Below are 16,864 nucleotides of genomic sequence, written 5' to 3'. Positions count from 1 at the left end.
TCTACCTCTTCCCCGGAGTCTAATCCACCACCCATGGCATCCTCGACCGGGCCCTGGGCTCAGCAGCCTCAGCCTGCCCAGCCGCCAACTTTCCGACGCGATCCCAACTCTACACCTACATCTTCCACTTTCTCCTCCATGTCCAACCAGCCGCAAACGCGAAAACGTCACGCGGACGACGACGAGGCGCCGTCGCTTGACCGCACCGGTCCACCGGATCACAAGCGGCGGCGGCCAAACCTCGCCAACGGGTTCCAGGCGATGAGCATCTCGGGCTCGAACCCATCAGACCTGCCGCCGCAGTGGTACTCGCACCCCGGCTCTGCAGTGACAGACGACACGGACGAGGACGGGTTGGAGCCGACGCGCCCCCCGCCTGACGGAGATGTAGGTGTCGAAATCCTCCCCGACCGGTCCCCCTCGCACAGCATCTCCTCCCGCCCCAGCTTCACGCATCCCTCCCGCCCAGGGCTCTGGCACCGGAGCAGCAGCTTCTCGTCCACGTCCCCGTCGGAGGATGACTATGACTCGGACGCAACGTTCCGCTTACCGCACCAGCGCGCGCCGCCGCAGCAGCCGACGTCCGTCGAGCAACCCGAGATCATCACGCCCACGACGCCGAAACACACAACGGGGCCCCCACATGTGGATTACATGGACTCGGCGCACAAGCGCAAGATCTCCCGCGATATGGACTCGTCCCCAGAACTCAGGAGCAAGCGACGACGCCCCTCGACCGATTTCGACATGGACCTGCCAGATTCTCAGCGGGGCAAGGGATGGTACGAGCCAGAAAAGGACCGGATAGTGGTGACGTCTTTGGACTCGCCGTCGCCAGAACCTTCACCAGAGCTGGACGACATGCGGTCTCGCTCGACAACCGCCTCCCCGCCGCCGCGCGACTCGGGTGAAGCCTACAACTATGAGGAGAACCGCAACCTGTCTCAGCCTGGCCAGAACGGGTTCACGATCTCGCCATCGCTGCTGACGCACATCCTGAACGCGCAGCGGGACCAGTTTGGCACGCAGCCCAACTTCTCCGTCGAGCCGGCCGAGCGCGGATTAGTGCTCTACCGGCCTCTGGGCGGGATGCCGGCCGAAGACGTCGTGCGGCAGTGGCAGCAAAAGGCGAAGCGGGCGAAACAGGTGCGGCCCCAGATTCCCGACCCCGATGGACACAGGTTCGAGCTGGTCGACGACGACGAGGACCTCATGAATGGGCCGGCTGTGGTGGGCGTGCCCTCAGATGAGCTGTGGAGTCCCGGGACAGGCAACATTTCGCAGATGGACACGGACATGCCGCCGCCTGGAGCTGGAGGGATGGATATGGAGCCAGACGGAGACGTCGAGATGGGATAGAGCGAAGCATTGTTGTCATCATGTCATAGATTATAATTTGCATAGTATTTAGAACAACCGTAGCACGAGCGTCATGTGAGTTGAGCCAGCGAGCAGTTGTTTTCCTTGTTGTTGGCTCCTTGCGATGTACCGCGGCCGGCAGGTACGCCACACCTGACGCCTGATTCTGTGATCTGGCCACCCAGGTCTACCCGGTCCGGCTATCGCCGATACCCACCGTCGTGTTGCGTTTCATCTCCCCACCACACCTCAAGCACCATGTCTCTCGGTCCCGGCCCCATCGTCGTGCTCGGCGCCGGCGTGATAGGACTCACGACCGCGATCCAGATCCTCGAGTCGCCCGCCCTGCAAGATCGCGAAGTGCACGTTGTCGCGGGCCATCTGCCAAATGACCCGCTTGACGCAACCTACGCCTCTGGCATAGCCGGGGCGCACCACCTGTCCTTCGCGGACGACAACGACTTCAGGCAGAGACGGTGGGATATGGCCAGTGAGTTCTAATTCCTTGGTTGAAGATGGTACGCTGACCCAAGCGTTCCATGCCTTCTCCGCCGAATGGCGCGAACGCGGCGAGTCCACTGGCCTCATGGCGCTGACGCAGACCGAGCTCTGGGTCGGGTCCAAGAAACACCTAAAGATCTACGAGGAGCACCCAGAGGTACGCTGCAGATCTTGCTTCCAGCTAATGGCAGTTCGAGATCGTGCGCCTCGCCGAGATTCCGTGCAAGGTCGACCACGCGATCCGCTTCAAGAGCTTCACAATCACGCCGGCGCTATACCTTTCCTCCTTAGTTGAGCGACTGACGGCCCTAGGCGGGAGGCTGCACCGGCTCTACGTCCCTTCGCTCGAGTACCTGACCTCTCCGCAGTGTCTTGCGCTCTACGGTTCTGCACCGGCAGCCATTGTGAATTGCACAGGATTGGGAAGTCTGACGCTCGGCGGAGTCGAGGACAGCAAGCTATTCCCGACCCGAGGGCAAGTTGTGCGTGTTCATGCGCCATGGATCCGGACGGGCTGGACGCGGCAGGTCGGCTCTCTGGACGGCGGCGAGGGCGGAGAACGCACCTACGTCATTCCCCGGTGTACCGGCGACGTGATCCTCGGCGGCACTCGCGAGATTGGGGACTGGACGCCGTTTCCACGCGCCGAGACCGCGAGGGACATTCTGCAACGCACGCAGGATATCTGTCCCGAACTCGTGCCGGAGCATTTGAGGGTGAATACCTGCCAGACCATCAGGGGACTGCACCACGCCCTCTTCGAAGGAGGGGGAGAGGTGAGGGGTCCGCTGGATGGGATCGTGAAGGAGCACCTCGTCGGCTTCCGGCCTTCACGAGAGGGTGGGACGAGACTTGAGCGCGAGGAGAGGGCTATTGGGGGGAAGAGGGTCACAGTCGTGCATAATTATGGACATGGAGGGGCGGGGTGGCAGAGCTCGTGGGGATGTGCCGTGGATGTGGTTAGTCTCCTCGAGGGGCGGCCGGCCAAGTTGTAGATCTAGTGCATATGAAGTGTCAAAAGCATCGCACATCGCAAGCATCGCATGCATGCACACATCGCCAGCATCGACACAGGCGCCGATTTCAGAATCTCGGACCTCTTGTATTCAGCACACAGACCGCCGCGTCCCAGGCACACCTCGCTTTCCCACGGTCGCCACGCGTCGCCACGATCCACGACAAAGTCCACCGTCGCAGCGTCCACCATGACGCTTCGGCGACAACAAAACCTTCTATCCCATTCCTTGCTCGTCACCGCTGTCCATCGCGCTCTTGCATTCAGCAAACACCACGACCGACTCGGCAGCGACCTCTTCAGCAACCCTGCGCATTAAAACGGCTCCGGCGAGCGAATTCCCCACTCCTTTCAGCTAAAACTACCCTTTCCACACCCTTCCCCCCGCTTCGACACTAGCAACATGGCTATGCCCGGAGGTATGCCCATGGTGGTGATGAGTGAGTCTGCGACGAACGATGGGGGACTGACCAGGAAGACACCGGGCCCGAGCGCCAGACCGGACGTAAGGCGCAGACAGCCAACATTGTTGCCGCCAAGGTAGGGTGATGAGTCACAACGCAGCTGACAGCAGACCGTCGCCGATGTGATCAGGACGTGTCTCGGCCCCAAGGCCATGCTCAAGATGGTCCTCGACCCTATGGGTGGTATTCTGTGAGCTGGTCGAACAGCAACAATTAGCTAACGGACAGCCTGACCAACGACGGACACGCGATCCTGCGTGAGATTGACGTCGCACACCCTGCGGCCAAGAGCATGATCGAGCTCTCGCGAACCCAGGACGAGGAGGTCGGTGACGGAACGACTTCGGTCATTATTATCGCGGGCGAGATCCTCGCGTACTCGCTGCCCCTGCTCGAGAAGCACATCCACCCCGTCGTCATCATCCGCGCGTTCAAGGCGGCGCTCAACGACGCGCTCGCCACCATTGACAAGATCTCGGTCAAGGTCAACACGTCGGACGACAAGGAGATGCTCGCGCTCATCAAGACGTCGATCGGAACCAAGTTTGTGTCGCGCTGGTCGGACCTGATGTGCAAGCTCGCGCTTGACGCTGTCAAGACGGTCGCTGTGTCGGCCGAGGCTGAGAACAATGTTGTCACCACCGGCGGCGAGGGCAAGAGCCCCGTTGACGTCAAGACGGTCGACATTAAGCGCTACGCTCGTGTCGAGAAGGTTCCCGGAGGCGAGATTGAGGACTCGCGCGTCCTCAAGGGTGTCATGATCAACAAGGACATTACACACCCCAAGATGCGCAGGAAGATTGCCAACCCCCGTGTCGTCCTCCTCGACTGCCCCCTCGAGTACAAGAAGGGCGAGTCGCAGACCAACATTGAGATCACGCGCGAGGAGGACTGGAACCGTGTCCTCCAGATTGAGGAGGAGCAGATCAAGGCCATGTGCGACAAGATCATCGAGTTCAAGCCCGACGTCGTCGTCACCGAGAAGGGTGTCTCGGACCTCGCCCAGCACTACTTCCTCAAGGCGAACCCGCCCATCACCGCCATCCGCCGTGTCAGGAAATCGGACAACAACCGTATCGCCCGTGCTGTCGGTGCCACGATTGTGAACCGCGTCGACGACCTGCGCGAGTCGGACGTCGGCACGGGATGCGGCTCGTTCCACATTGACAAGCTCGGCGACGAGTACTTCTCCTTCTTTGACGAGTGCAAGGAGCCCAAGGCGTGCACGATCCTGCTCCGCGGCCCGTCCAAGGACATTCTGAACGAAATTGACCGTAACCTCGCGGACGCCATGGCTGTCGCGCGCAACGTCGTCTTCAACCCCATCCTCGCCCCTGGAGGTGGTGCCACCGAGCTCGCCATCTCGACCGCGCTCATGGAGAAGGCCAAGTCGATGCCGGGTGTCGCCGGGGCGCCGTACAAGGCGATCGCGGAGGCGCTCGAGGTCATCCCGCGCACGCTGATCCAGAACTGCGGAGGCAACGCGATCCGCACGCTGACCGAGCTGCGCGCGCTCCACGCCGATGGCAAGAACTACATGGGTGTCGACGGCGAGACGGGCAAGGTCGCTGACATGCGCGAGTACGGCCTCATGGAGTCTGCGGCGGTCAAGATCCAGACGCTCAAGACGGCGATCGAGTCGGCGACGCTGCTCCTCCGTGTCGACGACATTGTCTCGGCGCGCAGGCCGGACGAGCCCTCCGGAGCGCAGGGTGTCACGCAGGGCTTGGAGGGAACCGAGGACCTCCAGCCGGACGGAGTCCAGATGTAGTTTAACGGGTAATATCACGTAGTTCATTTTTGCATGAATGTCAGATAGAGCATAACGCATGCGTGCGGGGGTGTATAGGCGGCGGAGAGGAGGGCAGAGAAGCCCGTTGACAGGTTTGCATGACAGTCGCGTAGGCGTGGCTGATTATCACATTCCTTCCTACCCCGCAACCACAAGGTGGAGGCAAAACACACCCGGTCGTCGTATGACGTTTCAACCCTGTCAACTACCGATTAGGACGTTTTGCGACCACACCCACCATCATGCCTGAGCGGCAGAACTCGTCGTCTCAGCTGCTAACCCCGTCGCCAGCGGACGGGGACCCCCTGTCCTTCTCCCCCGGCGGCGGGCACGGCGGGCACGGCGGGCACGGCGGGGGACACGGGGGCTTGACGCGGCGCATCAGCGCGTCCGCGCTCGACGTCACCGCCTCCGGGATCGATCGGCGGCGGCCCAGTCTCTCGCCCGCGGTCCCGTCGCCGGCCATCGCGTCGCCCGTCGTCGCCTCCCCCTCTGCGCCGGTTTCGACACGCACATCGCCGACCAAAACACACGCCACCCTCACCCCGCGTCCGAAGCGGCCTAGTCTTGATCCGGACCTGCTCGGGATCGGCGGGTCGGGCGGGAGGAAGTACAGCTCCCGCCGTGTGTCGGGAAACACCAGGCCGCGGGTTGCGTTGGGGCTGGAGGGGATGGACGCAGACGACGTGCTCGAGACGCGGTACGATGAGATGGGCGACGCCGAGCTCCAGGCCGTGCTGGACCGATGGGCCGTGAAGCCTTTGAACCTGGGGGCTGGGGTGGCCGACGACTCGTCGCCGTCGTCTTCGTCCGAGATCGACATGGACGTCGACGTACACGAGACGCCGCGCAGTGACCGGCGCCGACCACCGCTGGAAGCAACGCCCTCGCCGCAACATGCGCATACGGGCTCGCCGCTCGCGCCCAAGCTGACACGCAGCTCGAGCTCGAACCAGCCCCTCTTCCCCCCGTCTCCGCCGCAGGCACCGAAGAGTAGCGAACACCCGCTGAGGGTCCTGAGCAAGGCGGTGCGCGAGCTGATGGCGAGCGTGTCGCGCCTCGAGGCCGAGAACGAGACGCTGCGGGATACAGTCGCAGAGCAGGCCGCGCAGATTAGCAGGCTTGCGCAGGCCAACGCACCCCTGCAGGCCATGGCGAGCCGGCCGCGGAGTATAAAGGACAGCGGGGAGAGGGAGCGGAGTGAGGCCGTCTCAGTGCCCAAAAGTGATCAGGTATGTCTCCCCAGCTGTTCGGTTGAGATGCGAGCTGACCCACCAGGCGTCGATCCACGACAGCCTCGCCGATGCTCTTAGCACGAGCCTCGCGTCGCCGGGGAAGATGCAGCTGATGCTGGTACGAGCGGCCGGGGTCGCCGAGCTCTTTCGCTTCGGCGCGCCCCAAGAGCCCGGCACCTAGTGTGCAGAGTGCCCGTTCGACGAGTACGTCTGAGCGGCCCAAGTCGCGAGAAAGCCGACCGAGGACCGCGAGCAACGCGTCGCATAAGACGTGGGGGAGTATCTGGGGCTGGGGGAAGAGGCCGCGGAAGGGGAGTATGGGGAGCACGACGGCTCTACCCGAGGAGGAGGACGAGGCGTGGCGGCGCGGAGACGGGGGCAGCACACCTGGTTTCCGCGCAGTCGTGCTCGCTACGGTAAGCTACATTCACTACGTGAAGCTGACAGCAGCGTATCCTGACACCCGACACGGGCTCGATTTTGTACGGCGAAGCGCAGCCGAAACTGGCGGAATGGGCGCACGCGCTCGTCAGCAATGCGCGCGACGAGGACATCAGCGTGAAAGAGCCGCCGGGGCGGCAACGTGCTCGCTCTCGCGCCGCGAGCGTGTCGAGCGGCCCTCCAGCCCTGAACGAGCCCGAGGGAGGCGATGTCGTGTCCGGTGCCGTGGCGGCTGGACGCAGCTTTATCTCGCGCTCCAAGGCAGCGATGGGGATGGATGACGCGGCCAAGCCGCCGAAACGCCCCGCTCTGCTTAGCAAGCCGAGCTCGCGTACGCCGACGACGGCAGTCACGCCCAGCTCTTCGGAGGTTAATGGCCCGCTGCCCCCGCCGAGCGTGGAGCTTGCGTCCATCGTTCCCGACGAAAGCCGCCCGCCGACGGTTCTGCTTTCCAGACAGAATCTGGGCAGCTTCTTCACGAGCTCGAGGAAAGGGGCGCCGAGACTGTCCACGGCCACGCGGTTTACGAGCGACCAGCCGCCGTTGACGGACCGGTACGGATTCATTTGTGAGTACACAGCTTCGAGAAAGTGTGGGACGTCTAGCTGAGATTCAGACGACATCCAGCACGCCAGCATGCTGAAGGACGCGAGCCGGGTTGGCACGTCTGCACCCATCTCGCTGACGGGTCACAATCTCGAGCCGCCTGCCCTGTCGCATGATCCCGCCACGATCCCTGTCTCGCCGAGGAGCGCATCGCCCGAGCTGCCACAAACGCCCGAGACGACGTCGCCACCGAACGGCTCCGTCACGGTTCAGCGCCGCCGCAAACCGTCTCTGTACCGCTCGCTTGCGCCTGCCCCTTCGCGCCCGACGACGGGCAAGGACGAGGTCAGCGTGGCGGTGCGCGGTGGCGCGTCGCGACATTCTGGGTCGAGCGCATCAGCCGCGCTGGTCAGCGAGACAGGCACGCCGAACAGTGAGGGCGAGGGCTCCGCGTCGCGTCTAACCGTGTCGAGCCTGTTAGACCAGCTGACGGAGATCCACGACCGGCAGCAAAAGACGCGCACGGCCGAATGGGACGCGTTCCTGCGCAAGCGTGTACGAAGGGGGAAGGATGTCGGCGTCTCGGGCGCCATCAGCGCCATCATCCATCTGCAAGGCAGCAGCAGCAAGAGCAGCCAGGAGGAGTATAACAAGTTCCTCCGGCTCGTCCGGCGCGGCATCCCCATCGAGTACCGCAGCGACGTGTGGGCTGAATCGTGCGGGGCGCGCGACTCGATGGTCCCCGGCGAATATGCCGAGATCCTCAGCGTGCACAAGGAGGACCAGAGCGCCGTCATGGTCGACATTGACAAGGACGTCGGGCGCACCTTCCCGGGCAACGTGTTCTTTGGCGGTGATGGGCCGGGTGTCAAGAAACTCCGGAGAGTGCTCGTCGCGTACTCGTGGCACAACCCTGCTGTCGGATAGTGAGTTAGCTTTCGTCGGGCAAAACTGACAACCAGCTGCCAGGGCATGAACATGCTTGCTGCGACGCTGCTCCTGACATACACTGATGAGGGTGAGCTTGGAAGTGTGTCGGGCTCAGCTGACGAGACAGAACAAGCCTTCTGGGTGTTAGACAGCATGATTGACCGACTTCTGCCGACGGACTACTACGCGCCTTCGCTGCTGGGTTCTCGAGCCAACCAGCTCGTGCTCCAAGACCTGGTGCAGCTGCACATCCCCAAGATCTGGACGCACCTGCAAAACCTCTCCATTGACCTGACCTCAATCACGTTTGGCTGGTTCCTGTCCTTGTTCACGGACATTCTCCCCGTCGAGACGCTCTTCCGTGTGTGGGATATCTTCTTCCTCCCCGCCGAACAGGGCGAGGGCGGGAACGCGATCCTGTTCCGCATCGCGCTCGCCATCCTCAAGATCAACGAGCAGGACCTCCTCCGCTCCGCGTCTGTGCCCGCCGTCTTTGAGTATCTGTCCGGCATCAAGCTCAGCTCCAAGCTCTGGAATCCTGACAAGCTCATCGCGCTCCAGCACAGCTACAAGGGCGTCATCAAGGGAAATGAGATCCGGAAGCGTGTCGAGGACAAGATTGACCAGCTGCAGCGCGAACTCGACCAGGACGACGATTAGACGCGACGAGAAATTTAGAAATTAAATGTATGCATGTACTCTCTATGTACAGTAAGCTGCGTCAATGAGCTGACGCTCAGTCGTCCTCAATCTCCATGCTCTCCTCCACGAGGTCGCTCATGAGGCTCTCGCCCCCGGCCTCCTCTAAGCTCTTCGGGTCGGCCTCGACAGGCAGCGGGCCGAAGGCGGGGTTGCCCTTGCTGACGTTGAAGGGGTCGAGGTCGCTGCGGGCAATCGCGGCGGGTAGGCCAGGGAGTGTGGTCGGGTCGAGGCACTCGACCTGCTCCTTGAGTGCCATTTCGAGCAGCACAGTCGCGACTGGTTCTTGGGGCACAAGCGCGAGCGCGCGGTGGTACAGCGCGATGGCGGTGCGGACATCACCCTCGAGCTGCGCCAGCATGGCCTGGGACGCGTAGGCTGTCGCATTCGTCGGGTCGAGCGCTATACAGCCCGCGTACGCGGCTCGGGCCTCAGCGTATCGCCCGCTGATACGGTACGCGTGTCCGAGGTTTGCGTGCGTGACGGCCCACGCGGCGGTGCGGCCCTGCATCTCGCCCGCGCCCGCGATAGCGCGCTCAAAGTACTTGATCGCGGCGCCCATGTCGCCTCTGTCGTACGCCGTGACGCCGAGCTCGTTCAGCAGCAGCGGGTCGGAGGGGTGCAGCGCCGCGCTGGCGAGGAAGAACTCCTCGGCGAGCTGCGAGCTGCTCAGCTGCAGGTGTTCCATGCCGATGAACAGCAACGTGAGGTGCGAGCCGGGGAAGAGGCGCGCAGCGGTCGAGTACGCCGTGATGGCGTGGTCGTGCTCGCCCTCCCACGCGAAGGAGTGCGCGAACGCGATCCACGCCGGCGCAAAGCGCGGATCGATGAGATTCGCTTTGCTGAAGTGCCGCCGCGCCTCGGCCCACCGCTTCCCCGTGAAGTACCACAGGCCGACGGCGTACCATGTCGTCGCAGCGTCGGGGTCCTGCTGCACCAGGTCGTGCGCGAGCATGAATAGCGAACTCCGCAGACGCGGGATGTAGTGCATGCACGCAAGGTGTAATGGGAGCGCTGAGGGGTGTCCCGGAATGCGGGCCAAAATCTTGGACGTGACGCTGTAGCAATCCTCCCACTTGTACCGCGCGAAGAGCTCCTCGGCCAATCCAACGAGCACGTCCGGGTTGTCCCCTAGCCCGTAGTTGTCGATGAGCTCGCGCCGGACTGCCGCAATCTCGGACACGTGCGCGTCCTTTCGCAGCTTGGAAAGGTACATCAGCCGCACGAAGGTTGCCTCCTCGGGCCCAAGCTGCGAGCGGTAGGAAAGGTTGTTGACGAACTCCCATTCTATCGTCAGTTCATCAAAGATGTGCAGTAAACTCACCCTCAGCGGCCGTCATCATCTGACCCTCGACAATCTCGCGGAACGCGTCATAGTTCTTGACATCAATGACGAGCGCCTCGATGAAGCTCTCCTTCGCAAGCGCCATGCTCGACAGGCGTAGGTATAGGATGCCGCGTAAGAAGCACATGGTCGAGTGAAGTCTGATGCCGTCGAGGGGCCCGACCTCAGCAATCGACTCCTTGCGAAAGGGGTTCGTCTCGCCGATCATCTCCAGCGCCTCCTCGTACTTCTCCTGTCCTATCAGGCACTGTGCGGCTAGTGAGCGGCACGGCAGCGAGTCGACGATTATGGGCTCCAGCAGCTCCTCCTTCCCCTTCCCCTTGTCCTTGTCGCCAGGCTGTCGCGGTCGCGGCATCGGCTCTGTCAGCAACCGCTGCGCACGTAAGTACTGTCCCATCAGGAAGTAAACGTGCGCGAGCCAGAACGCGTCGTTGGTATCGCCTGGCGTCAGTTGCATGCTGGATCAAGCCAACTTACCGGTGAGAGACAGGATCTTGTCGGCCCAGAACGCCGCCGTCTCATACAGATTGTGGATAGCCGCGTCACCACGCCAAACGCGCATCGACGCGATCATGTTGTCCCGCGCATCGCCCTCGAGGTCTTCGAGCTCGTCGCTCGCCTCGACGCTCGTGTCGCACAGCCTGGAGCGAGAGCTGGTGCCGGTTCCGGGAGGCTGGGCTCGCGACCAGCGGCCGAGAATACTATTCGCGGTCCCGCGTCGGAGCGGTGTGCGCGCAGGCGACACCTGGGACATGCTCATGTTGCCCTGCTCTGCTGAGGAAATGAAGGCGGCACGCCCGCGTGACGGCGACATGATCGACACATCGCTGTAGCTGCTGTCGTTTGGGTTGAAGGAGAAGGACGTCGATATCCGAGCTGCGGAGCCGGGAAGTCGGCGTCGCGCAGGACCTTGCGGCGTGAAGGTCGCTGGCGGCGGGGTGTGCGTCGGCATTGGTCGTGAGTGTTGTTGTTTTGTTGACGGCTTTGTGCAGGCGATCTCAGATGGAGGCCCATTCCAGGCACGGCTACCTGATTGTTCGTGTCGCGTGTGGCAACATTACGTAACGGCCTCTGCATCAGCCCAGGCCGGTGCAGGAAGACGTCAGCGAGCACACAGTCTGTAAGTCTATGCATCCCTGGAGGCCAGCGCCAGTGCAACAGTCATGAATGCATACGTGCACAAATACATCAGAGTTGTAGTTCTATCGGGCGCGAGCTCGCTGGCTGACAGCCTCACCTGGCCCGGTGGGGACGAAAGAGAAGGACTCTGTCCTGTCCCGCTCGCCATCGCTCTTCGGGCTGCGGCTTCGGTCTCGGGACTGCTGGGGCGTGCCGCGTCTGCTAGACGGCTGCGACTGAGGCTGGGCCGGAGGTTGAGCAACGCCGCTACGGTACGCCCAGCGGAGCCACCATGGGCCCTTCAACTTCGCCTCCTCCTTTGCTCGCTCCTCTCTCCTGCGCTCAAAGGCGGCGCGATACCGCTTATACCCCTCTTCGAAGTGCGGGTCGACGCGCGACGAGAAGATGAGCTCTCCGCGCGGGTTCGCACTCGGCGGGATCTGCGCCATGACCGTGTGCGACGAGTTGCTAACGCGTCGCGTGCTCGGCCGGTGACCGCCAGGAGGGCGCTTCTCGTTCATTGTCGACGTGTTGTTAACTGCCTTGAGCGGAGCCGGTGATGGCCGCAGCGCAGCAGGCAGCGGCAACATATCCCAGAGCCCACCACGGGCTCGGCGCACGTTGAAGTACATGTTCAGTGGGCGAAGAGACCTGTTAGAATGATTGACATAGCTGACAGTTAGACAGCAACAAGGACTTCGTAGCTCACCTGTGGGCGTAGCGGATCTTCTCGTCATACATGCCTGAGGCGAAGAAGAGCGCCAGCGTGATGAACACGACCATGACCGAGGCTTGCAGACCACGTAGCAGCACCCAGTTCTCGGGCGGCAGCACGACCAGCCGGTATGACATGACGACGAAAGCGGTAACGAACGAATAGAGAAAGACTGGTGGTCAGTTTCTCCAACCTCCCGTAAACTGCACGACGCCACCGACAGAGCTGTCGCCGCCGCTACTCACCACTGTACCGCCGCCTTCTCCTCCGGAGCATCTCGGCGTTCATCTTCAGGCGCTCCTCGAATAGAAGCAGGTCGCGGTATGTGCTCGTATCTGCTGTGGGGTGGAAGATACCAGAGCCGGGGCGGCGCGACGAGCCGCCGGGTGGAGTGCGCGGCGGCGTCGCCGGCCGCGGATGAGAGCCGTTCAGGTATGCACCAGTCGATGGCGCCGTGCCGAGGGTCGGAAGAGGACCGTTGGCCACCTGGCCCCTCGGCGCCGCTGGTGTTGAGGCGCTGCTGGTCCCCAGTGTCGCCATACCGCGGTGTGTTGTGAAAGATGTGGAGAGCGGTGGAGGGGAGAAGGCAACAAAGATGGGGCGATCGATCCGGCCATGAGTCCGGTGGAGGTCCCGTTCGGAAGGTCTGGGGTGAGGCACTGACGTCGGTCCCGCTCCGCTAGACCTTAACCCACGCGTCCATGCTGCTTATGCATCCGGATCGCCCCAAGTTCAGGTGTACATGCATATTACAAGCTCTAGATCGTATTGATGTTGACATATGACAGATGGAACGAGCTGTCTTCCTCGTCTTTTGGTGGCCCCACAAGATGTTCTCAGGCTGCCGAGTCTGTGCAGCTGTCCGAGCTGCAGGTCCGTGCAACATGGGCCTAAATCGTACTCTTCTCGAAGAGAAATTACACCTTGAACACGAGACTGACACCCTCGTCACCGGCAGAGACAACGGCCTGAGCCTGCTGTTGACCAGTCGGGCTCGTTTCGGAGGCAGGGAGGGGAGCGACGCAAACGCCGTTGACGACACCGGTGTGACCCTTGTGCTCAGCGACGAGGGTTCCCGTACGGATGTCCCAAGTCTTGAGGTTGCGGTCGGCAGAGCCAGAAGTGACGAGGTGGAGATTGGGGGCGGGGTGCGCGGCGAGCGAAGTGATGGGCTCCTGATCACGTTAGCTCTTGCCAGTTAACGAATCGTCTACTCACGTCGTGCTTGAGCTCGGCACGGACACGGCCAGTGTGGACATCCCAGACAAAGCCCTTGCCGTCGACACCTCCAGAAACGAGGACGGTGCCCTTGCCGCCGCCAGCTCCACCAAGAAGGTCAACAAAGACAAGAGCCTCAACAGACTCGCCCTCGTTGTGGCCCTCGAGCTTGCCGACGATGTCACCCTTCGGAAGAGAGATGAGCTTGACCTCACCACCAGCGCTTCCGACGGCGGCGAGCGCACCGTTGGGCGAGACCGCAAGAGCAGTGATACCATCAACGGACGGGTCGAGCTCGGAAGCGTTCTCACCGCAGAAGACGGGGAGCTTGAACATCGGGGTGCCGGCCGTGGGGTTCCAGAGAATGAGAGTCGAGTCGAGCGAGGCGGTCAGAAGCTGGCGGCCGTTCGGGGGCGGGAACTCTCCAGCAGTGACGGGCATGGTGTGGCCCGAAAGAACGGTCATCGTGTTACCGGACGGCACTGAATGTCAGCTGGAGACTCCTGACTCAGTCTGTGAACTTACGCTGCCACAGCCACACGGTCGAGTCCTCGCATCCAGCCGCGAGCACGGGGCCCTTGGGGTGCCAGCGGAGCCACTGGATCTCGCTGTCGGCCTCGAGGTCGGCGATGAGACCCCACTGCGTCCAGTCGTCTCCCTTCATGTAGACACGAACGTGGCCATCCATGCCACCGGTGGCGACCATCTCGCCGTTGAACGACCAGGCCGCAGCAACGACACTGTCGGTGTGGCCGTCGAGGCCGATAGGCGAGAAGCTATCGGCGTGAATGCCCTGGGCGTCCGAGTCACCCTCGGGGGGCGGCAGAGGGGCGTAGATGTACGCCATGTCGTCCTCTCCTCCGGACACAGCGATAGGAGGGTTGGGGAAGGCGGGGTGAAGAGCGAGGGCAAAGAGCGACTGCTGAGGCTTGTGGACAGCTGTTCTCGTTAGCTACATCGCAATTTCACATGGCTCAACTCACCACTGGCACTCCAGGAGTTGTCCTCCATAGTTTCGACGCCCTCCATGTCCTCTCCCTTCTCGATTGATCGCATGTACTCCTCCTCCTCGCCCGGGGCGGGGGCACCGATCACGATCTCGCCATCGTAGCCGTCAAAGTCGTCGTCGCTCATGGGCTCGCCGGCGGGTCCATCGTCCTCAACGACCTCGACGACATCGTCCTCAGTGAGCTGAACGTCCTCCCCGTCGGGCCGGGGCTCGTTTTGTTGTTCGGGGTTCATGATTATAGATGTGGATTGGATGAGATTGTGGAAGATCAGAAATCTCAGTGATGACGCCTGACAAATTTCAGAGCGCTCTGGATCCAGAAAGTGGAGGTCGTCCACCACCTGGCTTGGTAAGCTTGCCACCCCGGGAGAGGGTTCGAGTGCTTCTAACGAATGATGCATGAGGATGTGGTTACAAGTAGTACATGCTAACGCCTGTCCAGTCGTGGTACATGTTTATGCAGATAGAGAGAATGTCAACACCCGTCACTTGAGCTTGACTGCGAGAGCCTGATGCACTTCGTTTCTGCGCGTTAGCTTGGGGCAGGAAATTCAGCCTTACCTAGCTTTGCGGCCAGTTTCTGACGCCTCATCGAAGCGCTCTGCCCGCTCAATGCTCGCTTCCATGTCCTGCTTCCGCCGATTCTTCTGTCAGTTGAAGCTCTAAACTGCGGAAACTTACAATGACAGCGCCCTCAACATCGAGGCCGGCGGCGACAGTCTTTTGCCACCCTTGATGCCTATCGCAACGCTTCCCACCGTCACAGAGAGCTCCATCTCCTTGGGAGCCATCCCATGCCTCAACAGCCACGTCGTCCCAAAGCAGCCTAGCGTCCCAGCCGCATGGTCGCACTTCCACCGTCTCCATCTCACGACGTTTGGACTTGTTCTTCCGCCGAGCAGGGACCTCCACGAGCACAAGTGGCAACGCTTCCCAGCTCTCGACAGCTTGTGACAGCAGAGTTTGACGCTTGGTCACGAGGTCCATTTGCCGCTCGAGTTCAGACATCTGAGATCTCAGGTTCGCTACCAGCGCGGCATGCGACGGCGAGACTGTGCTGGGTTGTGACCCGTCGGCCAGTTGGACAGAGACCGCGGGGGCTGGGGCGGGGTAACCGGATAGGCTGCGGCTGATCTCTGATGTGGTCTTCTTGTCGAGGCCGGAGGCAACAGCCTGAGCGACTTGGAGAGCACACCTCGACGAGCAGTATCTGGGGTCAGCTGTATCCTCGTGATGGAGTGCGTACTTTGAACTTGGTGCGGCTTGACGCTCACAGCCGTCCCGCTTACAGAACCGCTTATACCGTGTCCGTTGTGACGTGGAGGGCTCGCACGCTTCACAGATGTATACGTCCAGTAGATCGACCTTGTCCTCATCGATGTTGACGCACTTGGGGTGGAACCAGTTATCGCAGCTGAAGTTAGCACAGTGGAGAAGCTTGAACGGCGAGGTCGGGAGACGGCACGTCGCAACCGGTGCGCGGCACGGTGAGGCTGGGCTTGAAAGTGCTGGCGCAGGTGGTGTTGCGGGGTTCACAGGTGACGAAACAGCAGACATGGAGGAATGGGAGGAACGGAGAGGACGAGTGCAACGTTGATGGTGCACGGCTGTCATAGGGCGATACTTGCGCGCTAGCAATGCGTTGACCTGGACGCCAAGGGCGCCGGCGCGCGCCTGTCTCACTCGACGGCGAGGACTCACACTTCACATCCGACCATTGTGCCTTCCTCTTGCCCTTTGCACACACAGTACACATTCTCGTTTCCGTCGCTGTCATCGTTGTCCTCGTCGTCGCGGCTCGCAACAACATCCTGCGACTGTCAGCATCGGCTCTGGTTTCAACGCTTCGCCTCAGCCCCGTCTCCTGCTACGCGTCTTGAGCTATGCTGAACCGCTGAACGAAGTCCCAGAGCTCAATCAAGGCGCTGCATTTCCTAGCACAGTCGAGCGTTACTAGTTCATGCCAAGCGCGGAGCACACACGCACACAGACATGTCGCACCAACTAGACGTACCTTGGACGAAGACCGCTTTCCGATCTTTCTGCTCCCACTATCCGGCGCCTTCTTCGACTTTGCATTCTTCTTCACCACTGATTTGGCGAGACTTCCACCATCGCTCTTCGGCTTCTCTGGACTACCGACAGATGTCGCTCGCGAGGTTGACGGCGCCGGCGACCTGTGACCATCGGTGCTAGGCCCGTGCGTCCCTTCGCGAGAGGTAGTCACCTCGTGAGCCACCTTGGTACGTTTCAGATCCCGGTCTTCCGGGGAATCTTCATGGCGGTCGTGTTTGTCGCTCGGTACTGGCGAACCGTTCATTGCTGGATGTAGATGTGGAAGTGCAAATGCGCGAGAGCAGGAGTGACAGACAATTGTTGTTTTCGGCGATCACGCGCCGGTGGAGGTCGACCGTCCCGCGATCCAGGCCATCCAGCTGACCTCCTCCCGAACTTTGCCCGACAACACACTACTCCA

At 61.9% G+C, this 16,864-nt stretch overlaps 5 protein-coding genes across 5 annotated transcripts; 2 read left to right on the top strand and 3 right to left on the bottom strand.

Annotated features, from left to right (window-relative positions):
• Positions 1-33: 33 nt before the first annotated feature.
• A1Q1_06929 (uncharacterized protein) lies at positions 34-1,359 on the top strand (the record flags this gene model as incomplete). The annotated part of the gene is made up of 1 exon (XM_014327178.1): positions 34-1,359. The coding sequence occupies one exon, from the start codon at positions 34-36 to the stop codon at positions 1,357-1,359; it is 1,326 nt and encodes a 441-aa protein (XP_014182653.1).
• A 258-nt stretch (positions 1,360-1,617) lies between these two features.
• On the top strand, positions 1,618-8,943 carry A1Q1_06928 (T-complex protein 1, gamma subunit; the record flags this gene model as incomplete). The annotated part of the gene is made up of 12 exons (XM_014327177.1): positions 1,618-1,849; positions 1,893-2,017; positions 2,229-2,342; positions 2,388-2,819; positions 3,447-3,529; positions 3,568-5,106; positions 5,517-6,363; positions 6,410-6,484; positions 6,534-6,782; positions 6,865-7,375; positions 7,424-8,279; positions 8,385-8,943. 12 exons carry the CDS (start codon positions 1,618-1,620, stop codon positions 8,941-8,943), a joined length of 5,622 nt encoding a protein of 1,873 aa, XP_014182652.1.
• A 76-nt stretch (positions 8,944-9,019) lies between these two features.
• On the bottom strand, positions 9,020-11,279 carry A1Q1_06927 (cell division control protein 16; the record flags this gene model as incomplete). Its single annotated transcript, XM_014327176.1, has 3 exons — positions 9,020-10,269; positions 10,331-10,564; positions 10,805-11,279. 3 exons carry the CDS (start codon positions 11,277-11,279, stop codon positions 9,020-9,022), a joined length of 1,959 nt encoding a protein of 652 aa, XP_014182651.1.
• Positions 11,280-11,529: 250 nt separating this feature from the next.
• Positions 11,530-12,701, bottom strand: A1Q1_06926 (uncharacterized protein; the record flags this gene model as incomplete). The annotated part of the gene is made up of 3 exons (XM_014327175.1): positions 11,530-12,097; positions 12,156-12,333; positions 12,407-12,701. 3 exons carry the CDS (start codon positions 12,699-12,701, stop codon positions 11,530-11,532), a joined length of 1,041 nt encoding a protein of 346 aa, XP_014182650.1.
• Positions 12,702-13,078: 377 nt separating this feature from the next.
• On the bottom strand, positions 13,079-16,708 carry A1Q1_06925 (ribosomal large subunit assembly and maintenance-related protein; the record flags this gene model as incomplete). Its single annotated transcript, XM_014327174.1, has 9 exons — positions 13,079-13,336; positions 13,380-13,861; positions 13,905-14,318; positions 14,363-14,678; positions 14,821-14,905; positions 14,950-15,017; positions 15,070-15,802; positions 16,090-16,199; positions 16,403-16,708. 9 exons carry the CDS (start codon positions 16,706-16,708, stop codon positions 13,079-13,081), a joined length of 2,772 nt encoding a protein of 923 aa, XP_014182649.1.
• Between the last annotated feature and the right edge of the window lie 156 nt (positions 16,709-16,864).

Source organism: Trichosporon asahii, assembly GCF_000293215.1.
Source record: "Trichosporon asahii var. asahii CBS 2479 unplaced genomic scaffold scaffold00009, whole genome shotgun sequence".
In the NCBI taxonomy this organism is placed as follows: Eukaryota; Fungi; Basidiomycota; class Tremellomycetes; order Trichosporonales; family Trichosporonaceae; genus Trichosporon; species Trichosporon asahii.
This window is presented reverse-complemented; position numbering and strand designations above follow the sequence as displayed.